At 41.7% G+C, this 23,795-nt stretch overlaps 1 protein-coding gene across 4 annotated transcripts in view; it reads right to left on the reverse strand.

The window, feature by feature from the left end:
* The window catches only part of CTNNA3 (catenin alpha 3), a 766,319-nt gene that overhangs the window by 160,736 nt on the left and 581,788 nt on the right, over positions 1–23,795 (reverse strand). For 3 of the 4 annotated variants that reach the window (XM_044420420.1, XM_044420417.1, XM_044420418.1), the window contains one exon: positions 12,202–12,402. In XM_044420420.1, coding sequence (XP_044276355.1) covers positions 12,202–12,402 — 201 coding nt within the window. Of the gene's footprint in view, positions 1–12,201; positions 12,403–23,795 lie in introns of those variants that run through there. The other variant, XM_044420421.1, reaches the window with a different exon arrangement.

The following is a 23,795-nucleotide window of genomic DNA, read 5'->3' on the forward strand; positions in this document are numbered from 1 at the left end:
GCCCTATTCTGTACCTAGTGAAATTTCTGGACCGTTTCCAAGGGCAGCCCCACGTAGAGCACACAGCAGTAGTCTTGATCAAAAAGCCAGGAGTGTAATTGCTTTCTATATTCAGAGTATACTAGAAAAACAAAACTGTCCTCAAATCAACAGTTTGAAACAAATTTCAGCAGCTATATTATGGGCTGTGCCTGAGACGGAAAGTAAATGATGAGGCAATACCCAAGAAATTGTGCTACAAATAGCACCCTGCCCCCCAAGTCAAGGTGCATAAGATGCAAGATTAGTTAAGTTGTCTTAGCTACAGAACCAGCAGAATCTGCAAGCTCCTCTCCTATACCCTGGAAGGAAAGATATAGTAATATCTCAGTATGTTCTGTCCACTCCTGACACCCAAATTCAAACAGTGCCCTCACTCTGCTGACAAGTAGATCAGATGCTTTGTGTGCATTTACATACATATAGATCTGCCTGGATAAAAGATGGAATAGCGATCACAGACAAGTAGAGTTGGAAGGGGCCATGAAGGCCATCAGGTCCAACCTCCTGCTGTTGCGGGACACCAAGTTACAACAGGTTTTAAATAAATATAGTAGAAAGCTACATATGCAGCAACTCTTCCTATAGTTCTAACATTCCAGGGCCCATGAGGAAAAGGGTGAATAATGCTATATAACTCACATTAGTAAATGTTAACACAACACACAAGCACATACAGGACAGGCCCTTCCATGAGGCAGGGTGAATATTGTACTCCAGGTGGTACACCCAAAGAGCATTGGATCCCATGTCACTGGTGCTCCAGAGGGCCGTCATGGTGTAGGCAATACACAAGAGGCATAAATATGGCAGAGCGCACATTGAACATGAAGATATGACTGTACGCTCAATAAAACCTTTAAATGGTTTGTTAAGATTACTTGATTACTGCAAATAAATGAAATTCATTTGTAGATGCGGTGCTTTCTCTGCCTTGTTACTGATAAGTAATCCTCAGCACAAGAAAACAACAGAACTGAGCAGGTTCTTTGCTGTACAAACATATATTCCCATTTGAAGGCAAGCCCCATTGAGTTTGATGCAGTTTACCCTGAGGAAAGAGGGGTAGGATTCAGCTGCAATGCTACTTGAGAGTAAGTCACAATCAACACAATGGGATGCGCTCCTGAGAAACCACACGGAGCCACAGGTCGCACGACTGTCAAATCTACAGAAAAAATATTTCCTCCTCTAAGCTTAGCAGTACTAAAGGACAAATATATACAGGACTTATCTATAAACCTATTAAATTGCGGTTCTGCCCTGTAGGTGAAACCTCTGCTTCTGAGGACACAACTTTTCTAATCCATGTTCAGCTGAGCCTTTCTCCATGTTTAATGGGGAGCTATATTTTACAGCAAATTTGTGACTCTCAAAATCAATGCTTGCAGATGATTTGCAATTCTGGGACTATTAAAGGAAGCTTTTCTTTCAAAATAAATCACTCTGCTGAGACTCGGATGTTGATCCTACTAATATAAGCATGAGGTTTGCTCCCTGTCAATTGGTATATTTATATGTCTAAAGTTGCTCAGGTATTTGAGTCTTCTGGATAGAGGGCAGCAAGATCCACCCATATCGTACTAAGCACCAGAACTAGGCTGAGTAAGGCTTTGATGCAGTTTTATAATCCACCACCATTAGGTAAGGATCTGGTCAAATAACAGCTGAAAAATGCAATTGCTCTGGGGCATTCTTTCTCTGATCTCTGCCACATCAGCTGATAGTCTGAATGAACAGCCACAAATCAAGCTCCGCAGGGGGAGCCTTCATCTCAGCATGCTGCATCTTAAACATGAGGCCTTTGAATGGCATTACATCACCCTTTCAGTAGTCAGTGATCAAGCATAGAAACATCAAGTGGTTTATTTGATGCACAAGGGATCCAAGTGTCACATGCATTTGTGACACAGGCACTTGTGTTGAGCAATGAGGATGGGGATAAGAAAACAGCATCCGTGTACCACCTGCTGTACAATAATTAGGGTCAAAAGGAACAAACCTGCCCCAAAACTTTAAATGTTTTTGTTTAAATGCTCATATTTTTATTTGATTTCTGTAGTCTTTCAACAAAACCAAACATCAGCGAACAACCACTGAGAAAACAAAACAAAGGTAGAACCACAAACACTTATACAGAAAAAAGGGAGAAAAGAACAAAACCAAAAGAGCATAGAATTTTTTTAAAAGTCACCAAAGACTTCGAGGAATGGGGAACACTGACAAAAGGAAACGAAAGTGATGTGCAAGCATGTGTAAATCAGCCCTTTCTCAAAATCCCAGAGTTCTCTTTGTCCCTACTTTCCACATGCTCATGGAAAGGGGTCCATCTTTCTCACAGTACAAGTTTCCTAGCCAGAGAGTTCAGATTTGGAATGTAAGATAAACAGAGTAGAAGGGGTAGCGTTTGCAGGTAATTCTGAAAAGTTAAGGTTAAAAAGAGAGATTAGTGAGGCAGTGTTGGGAAAATTCAGATACATGCTGGCAGAAAAGTGTTCCTCATATGTGCCTTTGTGTTATAAAATCAATTCTGCACCCCTTTCTCAGAAAGCACCCGATTTCCAAGCCAGGTTGCTGTTAAGCATTTGCAGCTGATTTAAGAAGTAGGAACTGATAGCTTGCCTAGAAACTGCCAGGGCTGTTGTTTTTGCTGATCAGTAAGAACTGACAAGTCTGCCAGGTTAATAGCATTGCAATCACCCTCATTTGCATGCCAAAACTCACCATTATCCCTGTGCCTCGGTGATCCTTAAATTAATCTCCTGCAATCAAATGCCATTGTATTGAGCCCCCTCTGCAAACCTCTCACCTTCTTCTGACTGTGATCCCCTTATTTCATCATCAACTGCCCAGCTGCTGGGCCTGTGTGATTCAGAATCTATAAAACACTCTGTATACGCTCTAAAAGCTTGTAGTTGGCCGTGGAGACCACTACCCAGTATACCGCTGTCGTAAGTAACTGAGGGGGCCTGGATGTTCTCACCAATAAAACACTGGGGTTCGAAGCAACTCAATGTTCCCCAGAGGTCCTGGTAATTCATTCTCGCCATTAGTAAAGAGACTGACAGAGAGTAACTGTGAACGAGAGACGTGGGTGGCACAGTGAGTTAAACCGCTGAGCTTGTCGATTGAAAGGCCAGCAGTTCAAATCCGCACAACAGGGCGACATCCTGGTGCTTTGTCCTAGCTCCTGCCAATGTAGAAGTTTGGAAGCATGTGTGAGGGCTGGGCTTGGCAGCAGCAAAGAGGGCAGTATTTTATAAACTTTGCACTTTGATCTGCAAGGGGAAAGAGCGGAAGGAAACATGCTCCCAGCAACAACAGTACAAAAACCAATCAAAATCTAAACACACTGGGAGGGTGCTGTGCCTAGAGTTCCCAATCGCCCTTTTCTACAACAGCAAGAAGCAGAAGGATCGGGAGCTACCTGCACGGGTTGCCAAAAGATGCTGCTGCAGTGTGCGGTAGTCCAGGGCCAGCACTGCTTCAGGTGTAATGCACAGCCCATTTCTGCAACAGCAATCACAAAAAGAGACTTCACTGATATACCAGCCTAAGTCATCATGATCTACCAATATAACTTTAAATACTGTATGCAATGTCTATAGTAATTACAGGCAGTGTCATTGTATAAATAGGGAGATGACCCTAATATAAATGGTTCACTTATCTTTAACTAGTGTATATTCTGATAAGAAGTAAAATGAAGTAATGGTCTTCAAGCAAGAATGTATATTCCAGATTCTGTACAGATTAAAAATTATCATTTTTTCTATGTTTGTTGGCCTTCTGTTGAAAATCTAAATGGCTGTGAAGTAATTGGCATGATCAGGTGTTACAAATGCCATGTAGCTCTCAGTGGGATAACAGTGACCCAACAATTCACATACACACAAGGAATCTTTCCTACACCATATAAAATTCTGGCTTTCTAATGTTTTTCTGTTTAAGTATTACTTTGAAAGGATCTTTCATGGTGCTCTTGTCTAAAATGACAGAGAGTGAGAATCAAGAGCTTGACAAAAAGACTATGAAGATACAATCCTATCCATGTTTGGAGAAAGTGAAATGTTCTTTAACATCCCCTAGTGGGCAGAAATAAATAATTCCAAGCTACAAGGGCCTACATTAAGTAGACCAACAGAGAAGTCCAATGCATAGTTAGACAGAATATCATCCTCCAACTCCCAGCATTCCTTGCACCCTTCATGTTCTTTACTGGTTGCAGAGGTACCCTGAATGGGCAATTCACCTGCAGCACTATGGACCTGCAGAGGATGCTAAAACCAAAGCATACATCAATGAACAAACAAACTAAAAAAAAAACCCTTTTGGTTCAACTTGTGTTAAGGGTTGTCCATGCCTACTGAAGTTCCACAGAGCTCGGGAATTATAGAAGTGTTAACAGATGTGTTACTCATGGATATGCTGTGGCTGGTTCCAGCTTCATCATTGCCTCAGAGCTGTATGGCGGTCAACAGCAAAGAGATAAGCCCAGGTTAGCCTGTTTGCTTGAAAAGACGCATCAGCTGGGTTCAGACAGTACAACGAGACATGGTAGATTTTTTACCACCATTGTTGGTCTGTCATGCTGTTCAAACCTATTTCATCATAGTGACTTTGGTCTTTAGAAACCATATGAAGAAACAATTATTTGTTCAATGGTTTCTCTGCACCACCATGGCTTGCCATGTTGTCTGAGCCCAGGATCATGGTTTCCACAGTACTGGCATGGAATGACCACCCAGTCCCCTGGAAAGCACTACAACTGAAGAAGCTGGTCCAACCATCCAGCCTTTGTGTGTGGACCAGTGAGGAAGAGGCAGGAGACATAGGCAGGGAACGAGGCACTTTTAGGACAGAATTTATGACACTGTGGTTGATGGGATAGGTACCAAGAGCAGGGAGACTGAGTGGGGACAATGGAAACCAGAATAAAGTAGAAGCCACTTGATTATCTGTCAGTTAATTGTGGTTAAAAAGCATCATGGAGTCTATGCAACTGCTCTACTGTAACTAGAGCTACCATTCCACGTTTCCAGTACCCAACTGGCAACCAGTACTATGGAAAGGGCATAAAACAAGACATGATATTCAAATGAATGCTGCTAGAGATGCACACCTCAGGACTATTAATATTGTTGTTCAGGTTTTTAGATGCCTTTCTCAGAGCAAACAAACCTCAAGGTGACTTACAACACAATCAAAACATAATATTTTTTAAGTGAAACAATGATCATTGAAATATAGCCACCCTCTGTAACATCAGTGACAACTAGAAATAATTCAGCTGAACAACTAACTCAACAATCCCGTTTGCCAGTGCTTGTTCTTACCCTTTGTCCCCTGTGAATTTGTCTAATCCCTTTTAAAGCTATCCAGATTTGTGCTCATCACCGTATCTTAGGCAATCAAATTCTGTAATGTAACTCTATAATCTGTATGAAGAAGTATTTGTTTTTCTCTATACCATGCATGATTTTATATAGCACCACCATCTTCCTGCCTGACTTGTCTTTTTTCCTCTCTCTTCTCAACTGACAAACACTAACCTGTCATCAGAGAGGCGTTGCTCCAGCCACTCAGTCATTTTGGTTGTCCTCTTCTGCACCTATTCCAGCTTGACAATATTCTTTATGGCATGCAGCAACCAGAAATGTACGTGGTATTTCAACTGTATTACTCACCATTTGTATAAAGCATTATGATACTGGCAGTTTTATTTTTGATTCCTTTCCTAATCATTCTCTACATGGAATTTGGCAGCTCTTGGAATGGCAAATTCCATGCAAAGGATCATTACAAACAGGACTGAAAATAAAACCGCCAATATCATAATGCCTTTGAACAAATCTATGATGTGACACCTGCTTTGAATACTGGACTCTCTTCTTGCTTGGCAAAAACAATTGGCAGAGGGGGGGAGGGGGATGCAGATAATTCCATGCATTTTCCCAAGCTGAAATTCAACCCACTTCTTCCATTTTTCCTTAAAAGTGCTATTTGCAGCAATGGTATGTTCAGAGGCAACTAAAAGCAACAAGCATCATTTTCAGCATGGGAAAAAGGCATTGGGTTAAAGGATTAAACTTCCTCTCACTGTGCACTCAGGTCCTGAACTGTAGTGAGGGTTTGTCCAGCAAAAGAAATATAGTTTTCAGTTGTCAGTATTCCTATCATGAAATAATCCAAAATAAAACAAGATATAGTACCAGAAGATGAGACTTCCAAGTTGGAAGGCACTCTATAAAGGGCAAAGGACAAATACAAGAAGCACCGTTGCTAATGATGCTACTAGATCAAACTTGAAAGGAAGTCTAGTGGCCGATTTGCACAGAAATGAAAGGGAAGTCCGATGCTGCACAGCACATCCAGCTGGGATATATAACATGAGAAACATGAGCCAAGGCAAATTGGGAATCATAAAGCAAGAGATTGAAAGAATGAGCACTGCAGTATTTGATATGAGTGAACTAAAGTGGATTGGAATTGGACATTTCCAATCAGACAAACACAATGTATTTTACTCTACAAATAACTAACTCAGAAGAAACGGAGTGGTTCTAATACTGAGGCAGTAAGGGGCTTTTAACACAAAACTGACTGAATAATCAGAATTAATGGAATTAATGGAAAACCTATCAACATAGCCATCAGTTATGTCTACACTCCCACAAAAGATGCTGAAGAAGAAATTGAACATGTTTGAGCAGATGTTCAAGAGGAAATTGATAATACACCAAAACAAGACATGCTGATAATTCCAGCTGACTAGAATGCAAAAGAAGGGAGCAAAGCTTTTCCTACAAATGTGGTAGGAAAATTTGCCCTGTGGGTAAGAAATGAAGTAGGAGAACAACTCACAGAATTTTGTGAAGACAACAACCTGTTCATTGCAAACACATCTTTCAGGCAACTGCTTGGATGATTGTATACATGGACTTTAACAGAAGGTTAATACAGAAATCAAATAAATTGTGTACTTGGAAACAGACAATGGAGAATCTGTATTCTTGTTGCCCAAACAAGATCAGGAGCAGATTGAGGTAGTGGCCATTAGCTCTAAATTTCAAAAAAGCCGAGCCAAGCTAAAAAAGATCACCAACAGAAAAATTGTGCCAAAATATAACTTAAGTAACACCCCTCAAGAATTTAAAGTTCACATAAAGAACAGATTTGCATTGCTCATCTTAACTGACCACAAGCCAGAACTGTGGACTGAAAGCAGAGACATTACTAGGGAAGAATGCCAAAAGACAATTCCTGTAGCAACAAAAAATAAAAAGTCTATATGGATGAAAAAGTTGCAAAAGAAAGGCGAGAAGCAAAAGCGAAAGATGACAGATGTAGGGTTAGAAATTTGAAGCAACTTTTCAGCAGCTGTCCCATGGAGACAAAAAGAACTATTACAGTGACCCATGCAAAGAAATAAAAAAGAGCAACAAGGCGGGAAAACAAGAGACCTCTTTCAAAAGATCCAGGAAATCAGAGGAAAATTCAAAAATACATCATGGGGGAACACACTATCAGACCAGAAAAAAATAAAGAGAAGGTGGGAAGAATATAATTAAGACCAGTACTGAAGAGGTAGACGGATAACAGACCTCTTCAAAGTGAAATCCTATGAGGAAGAACCTGCAATAATAGAAAGTGAAGTTAAATCTGCTCTGAAAGCACTTGCAAAGAACAAAGCACCTGGAGTCGCTAGGATACCAACAGAACTATCCCAAGCTGCAGGAAAAGAATCGGTCCAAATCCTAACAAAAATATGTCAACAAATATGGAAAACAAAACAATGGCCCCCAGACTGGAAACGTTAAATAATACTCCAGTCCCCAAGAAAGGAGATGCAAAAGAGTGCAGCGGTCAAAGGACTACTGCATTCATCTGCCATGCAAGCAAAGTGATGTTCAAAGTGTTGCAACAAAGGATACTGCACCATAGGGAGCAAGAAATGCTGAATGCCCCGGCTGGATTTCAGAAAGAAAGCAGCCCTAGAGGTCATATTGCAAATATACGATGGCCACTGGAGCACACCAAAGCATTTCAGAGAAAGGTTAATCTGCACTTTATGGACTGTAGCAAAACCTTTGACTGTGTCTGTGGATCATGAGAAACTACGGATGGTCCTGAAAGAAATGAGTGTGACTCAGAACTTTGGAAGACTTTCATTCATAGGTTCACTATAAATTGGAGAAAACTTGGCAGCATATCACAACTACAGCAGCTCAATCCTTCCCAACTTGGGGTCTTCCAGTTGTGTCGGACCACAGTAGTCAGTATCGCTATCCAGCTTCTGGGTGTTTGTTGCTGGGAGATCAAGGCAACTGGAGGAGGCCAAGCTGGGGAGACTGCTGTGGAGAAAGCTGAGGGTGGATGTTGATCATTAGGAGGGCTGTTGAGCAGGAGTGGCAACTTGTGGTCTACAGATGTTTTGGCCGACCAGTCCCTTTGGTCCTAACCAGTGTTGCTGATGATGAGAACGATCAGCAGTTATGGGCCAAAATATACGGTGAGCTCTTTTCCATGTTATCAAGGAATACTGGAATGTGAGTTGAACAGAAGCAGAGAACACTGATGTAATACGGACAACGTGGGTATGTAGCCGTTACAAATCAATTCATTTCTGCAGGAAAAACGACTTGCACTGCTGTGTGCTGAGCCTAGCACTTCACAGTTGGCCATATTCTGTTTTCATTGTGAATTTTTTCCCTTCAGAGATGGATGTGGCTAAGCATCTCTTAGATTTCAGATTTATTCATGACATACGGTCCAAATGTCAAATATGATTTACATTAAGCATTGCGTCTTTATACATCTTGGTTGAATAATTTAAGGATATTGTATTTTGATGTTCCAAACTCAGTGTGTAACACTCCAGTGATACTTTTCCCAAGTCAAAGGCTCTCTTTGTTGCTATTTTTTGGTTAAATGTGGATTTAAACACAGTTGCATTATGTCACCACTGCGTGATGGAACAGCAATCAGTGGCAATGTATAACAGATTTCAACCAGGTTACAGTGAAGAAGGTTGATGTTCTACATAAAAGCTGAAGTCTGGGGATTTAAAAAATCATGTCCATTTGTTCCAGTCAAGGGATAATGAGAAAAGTTTGTTATACCACAAAAGTTTGCCTGTCAAAGAGGAAGGAAGAGCAACGAAAAAGAGAAGTAACTGATCCACCAACACATTATTATGTAAGACTGGCAAATTTCTTGGGACTACAATCTGAAGTTGAAAATATTGTTGTTGTTTTTCTGTTAATGTTGAGACACAGTGTTGCTGTTGAGAAATCATTTGATGATGCACCTGGTCAAGTATTTCTCTGCTCAAGTATTTCTCTGGTGCTCACCTGAGAGAGAAACAATGTACTGCTCTCCTTCCTTACACAGTTTTTTAATATATAAGCCAGATACTGCATGCCAAGACCAATTTATAAGAGATCTAAGGATGGGAGAGAAAATTCTTGTAAACTTCCTGAAATAATATGCAGACTGAAACACAGTTGTCCTTCAGGATTCGTACATCTCCAAATTTTTCACTGCAGTCATGTGATCAGCAAGTACCTACAAAATGGGTGTGTTAAAAGAAAAGTGAACACAAAAATATGTACATGAATTGCATTATTTTAGGAGGAAATGGTTGCATACTGAACATATCATGAAAAATTACATCATCCAAAAATGTGTAGGTTTGGATAAATGTATATAAGAACATTTTCATGTATGTTGTAAAGAATTGAAAGCTGATGCAGAAAATGGGACTTGGGATTAGGAAAAATTATTGAGTGTAAAGAAATGAAATTAACAGATGTGTTCATCCCTATACATTAGTTACTGGAGTGCAGCAAAGAAAGTGAAAGAAGAATGTATAAAAGCAGAACTGTGGATGAGCATTAAGATAACCCAAAAAAAGGCTACAGAAGAATGGCTAGGACCTACTCCCATTATACCTACCCACCCATTCAGATCTGGGCAGGAGGGCGTTCTAAAAGAGCTGCCCCTTAAGAAGGTAAAGTAGATGGTAAATAGAAGAAGGGCCTTCTCTGTGGCTACTCCACAATTATAGAAAAGGGCTCCCCAGAAAAATTCACCAGGTGCCAACCTTGTTTTCATTTCAGCAGCAGGCAAAGATGTTTCTTTTCAATGAATACTTTCAAGAACTGATTTGAAATTTGTTACTTATTCTGATGCCAGTTGTTCTGCATACCTGGTATTCTATTATTTTATTATTAATTTTTTCTTGTGATTTTAACTGTTTTTATTGTTGTGTTTTTAGCATTTTACTGTAAGCCACCTAGATAATTCATTGGATTAGTAGGCAGCATACACATTTTAAAATTAAATAACTAAGAATTGCACAACTTTAATGTCACCAATGAAGAAATTGAAATTATGGAAAGTTTTGCATACCATGACTGAACCATCAATTCGGAGGGAAACTGCAGCCAAGAAATTTGAGGAAGACTGAGGCTTGGAAGAACAACAATGAAGGAACTAGAAAATAACAAGTGTAAGGATGTTTCATTGGGGATCAAACCCAAGATCACCCACACTATTGTATTCCCTGTATCTTTGCTTAGGCCTGAAAGCTTGGCCACAAAGCAAGATGATGGAAGGAAAAGGAAGCATTGTGCAGGAGGGGAGCTTTCTGAATGACCTGAACCAAGAGAAGGATGAACAAGTGGTCATAGATCAAATCAAGCTAGAACTTGCCTGAAACCAAACAGATGAAACTGAGGCTGTAGCACTTCATGAGAAGGCAAGACTCACTGGAGAAGACAATCAAGCTAGGGAAAGTTGAAGGCAGAAAAGAGAAAGACCAAATACAAGATGACTCAATTCCATAAAGGAAGCCACAGCCTAAAGCTCATATGAGCTGAGCAAGTCTGTCATGAACAAGCTATTTTGGATGGCATTCATTCATAGGGTCACTGTAAATCAAGGACAACTTGATGGCAAATAACAGCAACAAGCTTTTCTCCATCCCTTTAAGGGAGAGAAAAGATTTGAGTGCATGTCAGCACAGGGCACTTGGCTCTTTCATTAGATCATATATAGGGAAGAGGAGAAGCAGGGCATGCTGGTCCTCCAACCAAGAAAGACTAGATAAGCATCTATCTATCTATCTATCTATCTATCTATTTTGCATTTATATGCCACCCCCTACTCCTAATGGAATCGATTGCACTCATGTCTGTGACATTTAAAATTACTGTAATCTATATTTCCATAGAAAACAATCGTATTATTTAGTTTTGGGTGGAGGGAACTAGGGGTAAGCAATTGAACAATGTTCAAGAATTCCAGCATCCCCCAAACTTCAGCTCACCACTTGTCTCATGCTCGATTCCTGTTTGCTATTGTGTATTGCTCTGTGCAAATGGGAAAATTACTAACCAAATGGTGATTGAATGTGATAGCTGTGCAAATTTACCAGCATTTTACCAGCAAGTTTCCTAAGTTTTCTCCATAGACTCATGTCCAGACTTATCAACAAGGCATGCTTCTAGGCACATACCTTGCAGGCTAAAAGGCCCAGATTCAAAGTCCCATGGTATCTCCACTTAAAAAGACAGGTGGTAGAGAAAACCATCTGAAACCTAGAAGGTTTATTGATGATCAAAATGGATAACATTGGACCAGACAGACAAATTCCTGACCTGGTAAAAAGTTGCCTTGAAATGGCATATTTTGCATGTCCGAAGCACTCCACAGCTATCATCTCTGCTCCATATAGCTGGCTATGCCATGATAAGCTGCAAGCTAGATCTCTGCCTTGAGTTCCACATGGGTGGAAGATGGTTCAAAAGCTTCAGCTTGTGCAACAGCCCTCTGACAGATTGATATAATCTCTGTATATATAATATATATGATACTGCAATTGCTTATCTAGTATAGTCCTGCTTGCACCAGCTGACTCTGTGTTCAAAGCCTTCATTTATTAGTACTGTTTATTCCCAGCATGATTTAGCCACTTCTAAGCCACGAGAAATACGCCTCTGGAGTCTCCACCAGATGGTGGATGTCATACTAAAGAAATCTCAGTGTTTTAAAAGAAATCTAGGCTGCTGCCCTCACACTGATGCCTTTACAGTTTACTTGAACTTCCCTCTCCAAAACCCCAGTGCAAATTAAACACAGACAAAGATGTGTCCTTACCCGTATTTGTAAGATGTCGCACGCTTCTCATCACTCCTTCAGTGTAAGTCCCGATCTCATAATTGTCCATCTCTCCAGAAACAATGTGTGCCACTCTTGCTGCACGCCCTCGGATGGCACCAGCAGCGCGATCTAAATCATCGGCATCCTGTTCTCTCAATGCAATGATGCATCTGTTGACATCCTCAAGGATATGACTTTCTACATGAAAGAGAAAAAATGGAGCCAGTTTATTTAGACCAGGGGTCGGCAACCCGCGACTCTGGAGCTGCATGTGGCTCCTGAATGCCTCTGCTGCGGCTCTGTCGCTCAAAATACGCGTCACAGCCGCCGATCTGAGACACGTGCTGGCACAGCCGCTGATCTGCGACCCACACCCGCACAGCACAGCCCCCGATCTGCGACCCACACCCGCACAGCACAGCCCCCGATCTGCGACCCACACCCGCACAGCACAGCCCCCGATCTGCAACCCACACCCACACAGCACAGCTGCCAATCTGCTACACACGCTGATTTACTGAGCTTCTTCCCCAGTAGGCCAACCATGGATACATCGAAGAAAAGAAAAATGTCTGAAGAAAACCAAACGTTCAACGGTATGTGGGTAGATTCATTTGCTTTTACTGCTGATGAGACTGGTTTACCAGTATGCTTAATATGCGGTGAGAAATTGGCAAACAACAAAAAGTCAAACGTTGCAAGACATTTCCAGAACAAACACACAGCCTTTGCTGAAAAATATCCGGATGGAGATGAGAGGAAAAAAGCCATTTCAGGAATGATGCGGAAGGTTGATTTGAGCAAAAATCATTTCAAGAAGTGGATTAAGTCTGCAAGTTCAACCACTTATGCTAGTTTTGTGGCCACTCAGGAAATAGTCAGGCATGGGAAGCCGTTCACGGATGGAGATTATGTAAAAGAATCATTCATTGATTTCATAAATGAAACACTATAGTTTTTTATACATAGCATAAAGGTAAAAAATGATATATGCAGAGTTATTTTCATTTTAGAGGTCAAAAAGGCAGTTAAGCCATTACAAATGCTCCTGCCTTTCTCTTTTTGGAGCTTCCTCCCATTTCTCTTGCTTAATTTGTTTGCTCATTTGATTGCATATTAATTGCACCCTACCTCCCCTCTCCCATATTACTCTCGCAGTAAGCTGGTGAGGGAGGTTAGGCAGAAAGAAAGTCACCAGCCCTCACTCATCCGTGAGTTTCACGGTGAAGGCTAGAAACTGGCTGCCCCTTGCTTAGGATTATTTATCCTCAAGGGCTTCTTGCCTTTTTAAGGTTGGCCCAAGACAGGCTTGAGCCTGAGACAGAAGTAAAATCTAGATGAACACACACCACCCTAAAATAATAATTAGTTGAGCATTTGCCACCAGTTAAAGGCATGGAATTGGGGTCTCCCACCAAGCTTCATCTGTGGCTGTAACCTCCATAATTCCCCTCCTTTTGCTCACAATCTACCGCAATGCCAAAGCACAAGAGAAGGAGGCGGGATGTCAAGATTGCTCTAACCCAGTGGTTTTCAACCTTTCCACACCTGGGGACCACCAAAAACAGGAAAACCTGTCTCGGGGACCGCTGAGGCAGAAACAAAAAGCACCATACACATAATACAGAATTCGGTGTATTAGTTTCCAAATACAGTACCAAAAAAATGAAAATTCTCCAAAACAGCCAGAAACCGAGCAACAAAGTATGCGAGCAAGAGAGCAAAATACTGAAATCAGTGCAGTGTGACTCCCAGCCAACTCCCACTGAGCTGTCTCTCTCCTCCCTGGGTCCCCTGGCAGCACTGGTGCCCTTCCCGTGAATGTGATGCCAACCAAGGAAGAGGTGGTGGAGCACAGCCAGCTGCCATGTTGGTCCACAGCAAGCAGCATGCACCCCACCACCCATGGACTGGCAGGAACTCTCCCATGGACCGGTGGTTGAAAACCACTGCTCTAACCCATTGTACCCAATCTTTTTTGAATGGGCTAAAGCTCCTCTGACAGACGCCTTGTTTCTCCAGTGAGAAGATGATGCTATCTGCCTCTCAACCAACAGTATCCAATAGCATGTGTGGACTATGGCTTGGGCATGGGGCAGGCACTCCAATAAAAAAGGTGGAACGACTGAACCTTAGACCAATGGGAGCAGATAGACTGAGGTGAGGGGGTGGGCCTATCCATTCGCACCCCCCCCCATTTTTCCTTTGAGAGCACGAACCCTTCTGTAAATTACACACATGAGGGATCTAGATTGCATGCTCCTTATGAGAATCTAATGATCTGAGGTGGAGCCGAGGCAGTGGCTTGTATAATTATTTCATTATACAGACTATGGAATGTGCTCTGCAGAGAGATTTGCCTGGTGCCGACGTTATACTCCTTCCGGTGCCAGGTAAAAACCTTTTCATTAACCATCATTTTAATAATCAAGGGTTTTAGATGTTTTAAGATTTTTTATTCTCTGTTCTCACAGTTGCACTTTCTATTTTCTATTTTTTCTTCCTTTTCCTTTTAGTTGATAATGTTCAGTTTATATGTTTTTAATAATTGTGGTTTTATTATTGTATTATTTTAATGTTATACTGTGTAAGCCGTCCTGAGCACTTATGTGGAAGGGCAAGATTCAAATGTTTGCATTAAACAAACAAATAAATCACAGTGTTATAATAATAGAAATACATGCACAATACATATAATATGCCAGAATCATCCTGAAACAACCCCCTCCCCCATCCATGGAAATATTGTCTTCCACGAAACTGATCCCTGGCAGCAAAAAGGTTGGGACCAGTGGAATAGAGTTTCTTAATTCACTCATAATTTTAACAGCCTGTCTTCAGACCAAACTTTCACACTTCTTCCAACATTGCAAACCAACCATCTCCAATATACAGCTTAGGAACTTTTCTCATAATGCTACCCATACAATTAGTGTGTGTGTGTGTGTGTGTGTGTGTGTGGAGAGAGAGAATGAGGGAGAGAGATTATGCCACAGCATTCAAAACCATGGATTGGGCTGAATCGTCCTAATGTTCCACTTCAGCTACAAAAGCACCAGTTGGCCCAGCATTGGCTACTGCAGGTTTAAGCCCTAGAAATTTGGGGAGAGCTAGTACAACAGAAGAGCGATGCAGGATGGCTTTTGGCCACTCACATTGCATGGCTTGGCCCTGGCGTCACTCTATGCGCCATACTGCCAGCAGCACAAAATGGCCCCTGTCTGATCAACCAAAGCTGCAGCAAGTGCCAGGTGAGTGGACTGCAATGTGATAGCACGGATGGGTATGGTTGACCAGGCGGCAGGTTGCAGGTGGGCTTGCACCTTCCGCCATTTTCAGAAGAATCTTCCTGAAAGGATGAACTGTTTCTAAGATGATTCCAATGAAAGATGCCCTCTGAAGTGTTTTGTAGAATTAGTGCTCATTAAGAGGAAATTGCCAGAACCTAGGGAGCTATTTGGCTTGCTTTAGGACCGCAGATAATCACTGTTCTGACTAAGATAAGTATAGCATTACCCCCTCTGAGACTTGAAAGCATCCTCCCCGAGTTGGGAAAAACAATAAGAATTGTTGGATAAGAAGATAAAACAAGGTATTCCACAAAGTAATCATTTAATAGGGAAAGGGTGGGGTTACTCATCAAAACACCGGGATACTTAGTGGTTATATGGCAGCTCCAAAGCTCTTTGCCTACATTTTTCTTCAGGATTCTTCCAAGAGTCAGGTGTGGTGTCAGGCTTGATGGCGGCACTGGGCAATGTGCTGGTCTCCACGGGGGTGGCAGTATGGATATATCTGATCCTTCTCCCCCACCCCTTTCTTTTAAGGTTTATTCATTTGTTTAATTTACCACCCAACAGCTGAGCTCTCTAGACAGTTCACAACATATTTAAGAACAATATACAATTGTACCAATTAAAACATAGTAAAACTCCATTTAAAAAGTTGGCAATACAGCATTTTAAAAATAAATAAAAACAGAAGAACAATTATATGTTTGAAGGACCAAGATAGACCCTGTCTAACAACCAGCAGGCCCCAGTAACTAATTAAATGACCTGTAGTAGAGGAGGGTCTTTACCTGGCACTGAAAAGACAGTGAAGTTGGCACCAGGTGGCCCTCAGTGAGGAGCTTTTTCTATAACTGGGGGCCACCACTGAAAAGGCTCTTCTCCTTTGTGCCACCATCCAAGCCTCCCTCAGAGGTGGAAATTGGAGAAATGCCCCGGAACTTGATTATAGTATCAGGGTAGGTGTTCTGTCATGTATTGTGATTCTGAGCTGTGCAGGGCTTTCTAGGTCAAAACAAGCACCTTGAACTAGGCTCAGAAGCATATAGCCAGCCAGTGTGAGCAGGCCAGAATTGGTTTTATATAATGAGATGGTCTGAGCCCTGTTATTAATCTGGTTACTGCATTTTGCACAAGCTGCAGTTTCTGAACAGTCTTCAAGGGCAACACCACATAGAGTGCACTGCAGTAGTCTAGTCTAGAGAGTAACAGAGCATAGATCACTGATAGAAGGCTATCTCTACTGAGCTTCCAGCTGAAGCTGGAAGAAGGCACTCCAAGCCGCTGAAGCCACCTGGACCTCAAGGAACAAACATGGCCCAAGAAGTACCCCCAGGCTACGAACCTGCTCCCCCCACTTCTGTCCCCCCTTCTTTGGATCTGGTGCTGAAAAGCTGAGAACGGATGAAGCTGCCACTTGGCCAAGTGTTTTGCCCATGCTGGGCCCTATCCTAAAATGGAAAAATAAAATAGGTATGGGAGAAACAGGGGTGTCTGAACTGACTGAAATTCTCTGAAATTCACACTGAAGCTTGGTTCAGTTCACTCCTGTTCTCATTCTCAACCTGTTTGTTCACTCCGTTCCAATATAAAATGTGCTTTTTTCTGAACTGTGCATTCTTCCTCCATTGCCTAAAGTATGAAATGCGAATTGGTAATATGCACACTGTAAAGTCTGCAAGTTGCGTACATTTTTGAATGCAGCATGGGGATTGGCCAGCATTTTCAAAGAGCATGTGCTCCCATTCTTGTTTGGCACAAATGGTCATTCGCAAACTGAAACAGACATCTTCAAACAAAACGGGGCACTGCTGAGTGCTCTGCTTTTCTTGAATTTTAAAGTGGATCTGTGAGCAAAGAAGCTCATGGTTTGTCAGCAGAGAGGAGACATCAGAGTGTGGCCACCCTCTCCCTCTGAGAATGCTTCTCCATTTTCTGGTGTGTGGGTATGTGTGTGTGCACACAGACACACACATGTGCATGCACACACAGGCAAGCCCCAACCTTAGCCTCAGCATTCCGTACACTTGAGATCAGGCCTGAAAACAACTCCATCAAGTGAATGACGATTATTGGTGAAGGGCTGAGAAAATGATTTGAACTTATCAGAGCTAGGAAATAGAATGCCTAACATAAAACACCCACAAAGGTGAATTGCTGAGTGCATATTTTACGTCAGCTTTCTTTAGAAAATGTATGTGAGGTACTTTCAGCTCCCAAAACAGAGCATAAAATTCTAAGTAGTGTTTTCTTTTGTTTTGTTTTTTACTTGCTTATGTGTTTTTGGTTTTAGTGATAAAAGGAACCCACAAGGATTCTGATGAAAGGACAAAAGGGAATACAAGCAGGTAAGGGCAATCTAATTCTCACAAAGGAAGGGCTGCTAATGTGGGTAAATCCAGCCCCCCACGGGCCACTACGGTAGCTGTCACTGTGTGCGCAATACGGATGAGGAAAGGAATGCAAATGTCTTCAAAGAGGGTAAGGATATCACCCTGCCAGTACGTGGAATACGCCAAGGTGCAGCCAGAGGATGGTGAACGCAGCATCTATGGCAAAGACAGTCTTAAGCTTCTGGAGCTGCAAGCAGCGTGGAAAGAACTGAACTGGCTGAAAGGGCAGAGAGGGGGCTTTTCCAAGGTCTCAGCCTTTTCCTATGGCCAGCCAGACAACAGTTCCTGGCCACAGCATTGCTCTTTTAATTAATGTTACCATTTTCAAATGTTATACCTGCTGTCCAGTTAACAGTGAGGACTCATTCCCATATGCATGCATTCACTGGATCTCCCTGCATTTGATAATTCTGTACTTGTGAACTGCTAGGTCTGTGTTTGAACTGATGCTGCAGAAGAGCTGTGGAAATCCCTGTTTTCCTTCTGTGGGCAAGCAAGTACTCAGACAGGTCATTTGCATACGATCTGGCTGCTGGAGCAAGGTTTGATTCACTTGTGTTATGTATTTATATTTGTGTGTTGAATCTAGTCGAGAGTCAGTGTGGTTAAGCGCATGGGACTGGGACTCAGGTGATCTGGGTTCTAGTCCCCTCTCAGGCAGGGGTAACTTTGGGCCAGTTAGAGACATTCAGCCCAACCTACCTCACAGGGCTGTTGTGGGGAGAACAGCTGAGAACAGGAAGAGCAGAATGATGTAAGCTGGATTGTAAGAAAAAAGGTGAGATATAAATCCAATAAATACTTAAATGTTTGTTGTTGTGCTATGTTAAGATTCTTTGTTAATCTATATTTTATGGCAAGCTGTCCTGGCCACCATTTTTTTGTGGAAGGGCAGGATGCAAAGTTTATAAATACATGATATGAAACTTATATCTGTAGAGTTAGATTTATGATGATTCCCTCAGACATCCATATTATCTCTTGATGACAAGGCACTGAGTTCCAAACATACCAAACATACCCACATGGTCCAAAAATGCCTCTCCTTCTGCCTGTATCATATATTTTAGCTCTGAGTGGAAGTCCCCAGGTGGGCCATCAAAAGCAGGAACAGCTAACATTCCCCAATTCTTTGCTCCAAGCTGTCAAATATTGTTAACTACATACGTCAGTGTAATGTTTCTTCTGTGTACCTAATCACATCCCAGATAGGAGGTTGGGAGAAAGACTTGTTAGAATCAGAGAGGTTTTTAGAAGTTAGGAATGTATGACCATTCCATTTGGAAACTGGAATGAAAACTTGATTTTTTTCCAATTTTATCTTTCACATTTCATGGCCTAGCCTCCCTGCCCTGCTGGTGACCACTATACCAGAAGCAAGTCAAGCCAGTACATGGATTCCATTTTAGCTCTGATTCTCATGTGCAGTGGGGGCAACATTATGCATAACTGCTGTCATAACTTTTAAAAATACTCTTATGGGTATTCTTGCACAAGTGCACACAATCACAAGTCCTCTTGCCTGCCATGTAGTGCTGCAAAGACATATTGTCCTCCTGTAATATCATTTTTGTTCAATTTCTTCCTTTCCTCACATCCTGTCATTTAGCCCAGCAGAGTCAAATTCCATACTTGTGGAAAAATAAAACCTTCATCCTCCACTTCCACACTTCCAAAGGAAATCTACAAAGCTATTTGACAGATGCAGAATATGCCTCTTCTGGACTAAATTTAAGCAACCTGTGGAGAGGATGGAATGGGCAAGGATATGCAAAAGATGGGAATATGCCCTGAATATGCATTTGCATAAATTGCAGGATCCCCTCACACCCAAACTGCATAAATTGTAATTTGCACAAATGGTAGAACTGCCCCACCCCATGCATTTTTTCTGGAACAATTTTTTAAAAAAAGAAATCTGCTACAATAAGCCACTGCTTCCTGGATTGGAAACACCATGGAATCCTATCAGGATTAAATGGAATGGCACTTCCAACATTTACATCCATATTAGGAGCACACTGGCAAAGTTTTTTCAGTTTGCCAAGCAGCTTCAGCTGCTTTTGACAAAAACAGGTGAAAAGAGTGTGAGAATAGCTAAGTTACTTTTTCAAGGTCACCTAAATTGATGCCTGGAAAGTACAGAAGAAGTTTTCCATTTCTCCTGACGGAGTTGTTAGAACTTTTCCATCAATAGCTAGAGGGCCCAGGCAATTCAGCACCTTTTTATGGGGACTAAATTAACTTCAAAACAAATAAATGAACACTTAAATTTTAGATCTTTCCCCCCTTTGCTCCATTAGCATTATATGACAGCAAACATCTCTGTGATGTCTTTACTCCTTGTGCAATGTGAATAGCAGAGTGAACATCGGATCAGATTATGCATTGCTAAGTGCTACCCGTTTTAGAGATGCCAATAAAATATTGTCAGAGGATAATGGCCATCTGCTGCTCCTATGGAATTGCTCAGGTGAAGACACAGATTCTGTGGAAATATTCCACTGAAACTGCTTTAAATCTGCAATACTGAGCCCCAGTACGAGTATGATGTCTGTCGACGTGGCAATGAAATTTGTGCTGTGTGTCTTGGTTGGAAGAGGATCAACTCCAAACAGAGAATCAACATGGGAGGAGTTCTTAACTCTTTCCCTGCTCTAAATCACCCACCAATTACTCTCCAACTCACCCAAGTTTCATTATTATACAATATTATTGAGCTATGTCCCAAACTGACCGATGGGCACCCATATTTGAAGGGATTTGTTGATTGCCAGTGAACACTAGTATTGATTATTTATTATATTTCTGCCTCACCCATCTGCCCAATGTCTCCCTTAGTAGATACAAATCAAAATCACAATAATTAATATAGAACACAAAATAAAATCACAACAGTGCGATTAATAAATACAGCAATACAACAAGAATAAGAATCCACCCTATGCCACCACACCTAAAACAATCTCAGAGGTACAGTAAAAATATATTAAAAGAGGAAGAAAAAATCTATTAAAGTATTGGGAGAATAAAAAGGTTTTCACCTGGTAGTGGGCATCAGGTACACCTCTTTGGGGAGCTGACTCCACAAATGGGGTGCCACAACCAAGAAGGCCCTTCCCCTAGTAGCTAAATTCTTGCTTCCTTTGGAGAGGGCTCCCTGAGAAGAACTGCTAATGAACTCAGGGTTCAGGAGAGCACACATGGAAGGAGGCATTCCTTCAGATAGCCTGGCCGAAACTGTTTAGGGTTTTAAATGTTCATGTTAGCACGTTGAATTAGGCCCAGACTTCAATAGGTAACCAATGCAATTGATAGCAGACTGGCATGATGTGTTCATGTTGACCAGCCCCCATTAGCAACCTCGCTGCTCTTCTAACAGTAGAAGGTGTGAGGCTTTCCATATTTATACCAGTCTTCTGCAGTCAGGATTGCAACCAATCACAAGGAACGATGTCATACTCCTCTGCTCCCACCGGAACCTGAATCTGAAAATGGTTCTGGGGTTGGAAGACGGTCACCACGCTAGTTCTCAGCTTTAAACCACAGCCTCAAATTCATGACAGATATAGACATTCAAAAGCAGGACATGGTGAAAAGCAAAGAGTTAAAATGCTTGATAGAGCAACATTATGACAGCAAAATAAGGAAAGTATTTCTTGCTAAATTCACAAAGCACACCAGCAAACATTCAAGGCTGGTGCTAGTTAATCCATAGTTTGGGATTCAAAATGTAAACAAGAGACGTTTTAAGAGAAATAAGAAAAGGCCATCTGGCTCATCAGTTTACTCTTTAGTGCTAACCCTCTTTCTGCTACAGCATCTAATCACACTTTCTTGAGCAAATTCACTATTATTGCCAGTTGTGGACATTCCCTTTCTGTAAGTAGCCCAGGATGAGAAACAGATACACATCTGTTCTGACTTTTGTGTTCTGCTAATTTTTGTTTTTCTGCCTCTCCCAGTCATCATTATTATTACCGAACACAATCATTCTGGCTTGCCATTGTCCATTCTCATGTCATTGCCTATCTTTTGGGCTCTGAGTCAACTTGGCTTGTGTAACAAGGCCAGCTGAAGATGAAAAATATCTATTAGTTGATTAATCTAGACAGAGTCAATAAAGTACATTGGCAGCACTCCACCCTAATCCACTATGAATCTGCTGTCCTGTAAACAGCAATCATTTAAATCAACTTTTTACCTACCTCATCAATATTTTTCTTGTATTGCATTTTAATAATGGTTCAGAGAGAGGGAGACAAAAAAACTAGATTTTAGCATTCGGCAATTAGGCCATGAATTTTTGTTTTTACTGATTTAAAGTTGGCAGCCATGCTGTGGAACCTCAGTTATGATGCACTCAATGCAGAGTTGCCTTCTCCCTCTTCTCCCCTGCCATCCCGTGCTTTAAAACTGCTTCTACACCCCTGATATGTCAGAGCAAAACAACAGTTTGCCAAGCCTGATGGAAGACAAAAGATCCTGAACAGGTGCAGTTTTGCATTTTAAACTCCCTTACATTTTTGCACTCTCGTGACTACAGGAATAAAATGGAGCTTGCTTCTGCTGTCCCGATGCTAAACACACTGGGAAGAACTGAAACGCCATTTTGTTCTAGAAAATACTAGTAGGTTAAAAGGAAGCCCTTTAATGCACAGGCCCTCCCAGCTGCAGCTTGACTACAAAATGTTGCTTTCTTCTGATTTTTAATATGGGAATAAAGCAGCATCAGCCCCAGTAGGACCCGGTGTACCTACATCAGTCCAGTGGCTGATGTTAGGCTTGTCTGCCACTCTGCGGAAGCTGAATTGTAGAAGCCCTGGCATCTCCTGTACATAATGCTGCTAACATCCCCGTATCGCTGATGGCCAGCTACTAGGCTTATCTATTTTATTTATTATATTTATACCCCACCTTTTTTTTCCTTTCAAGAAACTCCAGGCAGCTTACATATTTCTCCATGCTTCTACATAATATTGGCAGATGTGAAATGTGAACCAGAACTTTGATTTGGAGCTCAACCTCTTAGCCAAAACATGAACAAAAGTACACACAACTGTAGATAGTCATTACCAGTATCCCGAGAGAGAGAGTCTGAGAGAGAGAGAAATCCCTGCTGTAATTCTAGTTTGAACTTTGGAGCTAACACTTGGGCAGAATCCAATGAGACACTTTTGCTCCTGCTGATGATTTTGAGCTCCAGAGAAGCTGTTGCACAAATTCCATTGTGCTAGCAGGACTCGCCCTTGTGCAAGCAAGCCCAACAGATTTAACCCCTCCCAGAAGAGGCCCTTAAATAAATGGGAGAGCTTCTTTGCTCCCTTCTGTGAGCTCCATCAATCTTCCCCGTTCCTGAAATGGGTGCCCAGAAGTGTAGCGTATTATTGTACCACATAATCCCATGATCTGTTTGCAATGGCCAAGACAATTCTGATGATCCAAATGTCTGTCATCCATGGATCCATTCTCCCATCGCCTTTATCCCACAGAGCTAGGAATGAGCTAACCTGCTTTCTCGGTTGCACCCAATGCAAGGCAGCTAGTTATTTAAAATTGCATCGGAACAACTTCTTGGATTTTAAGCTGACGAAAGTGGAACTGACAAGCCTTCTGCACACAGCTCTCCTAGTTCATCTGGTCACTTTCAAAAAATCTCACGCCAGCCCTCCACTTCATTCACAAAAATATCATGTGTCCAAGTGGCAAGGGGCTTTTTCTGGGTTGCAGCTTTAAATGCAAGGCAACAACAAGAGAAACAAAGGACCTAAAGAAAGAAAGGATCCATTTAGGGGGAGGAAGGCAAGCACTGAGGCATATTTGAGAAAGGAAAAGAAATAAAGTCAAATGCCACTGAAGACATTTATCTTGTTTATTTAGACGGTAGAAGATTGGCCTGTTATCATTT

This window comes from Varanus komodoensis, unplaced genomic scaffold, assembly GCF_004798865.1.
Source record: "Varanus komodoensis strain SLA01 unplaced genomic scaffold, ASM479886v1 scaffold11, whole genome shotgun sequence".
Classification (NCBI taxonomy): Eukaryota; Metazoa; Chordata; class Lepidosauria; order Squamata; family Varanidae; genus Varanus; species Varanus komodoensis.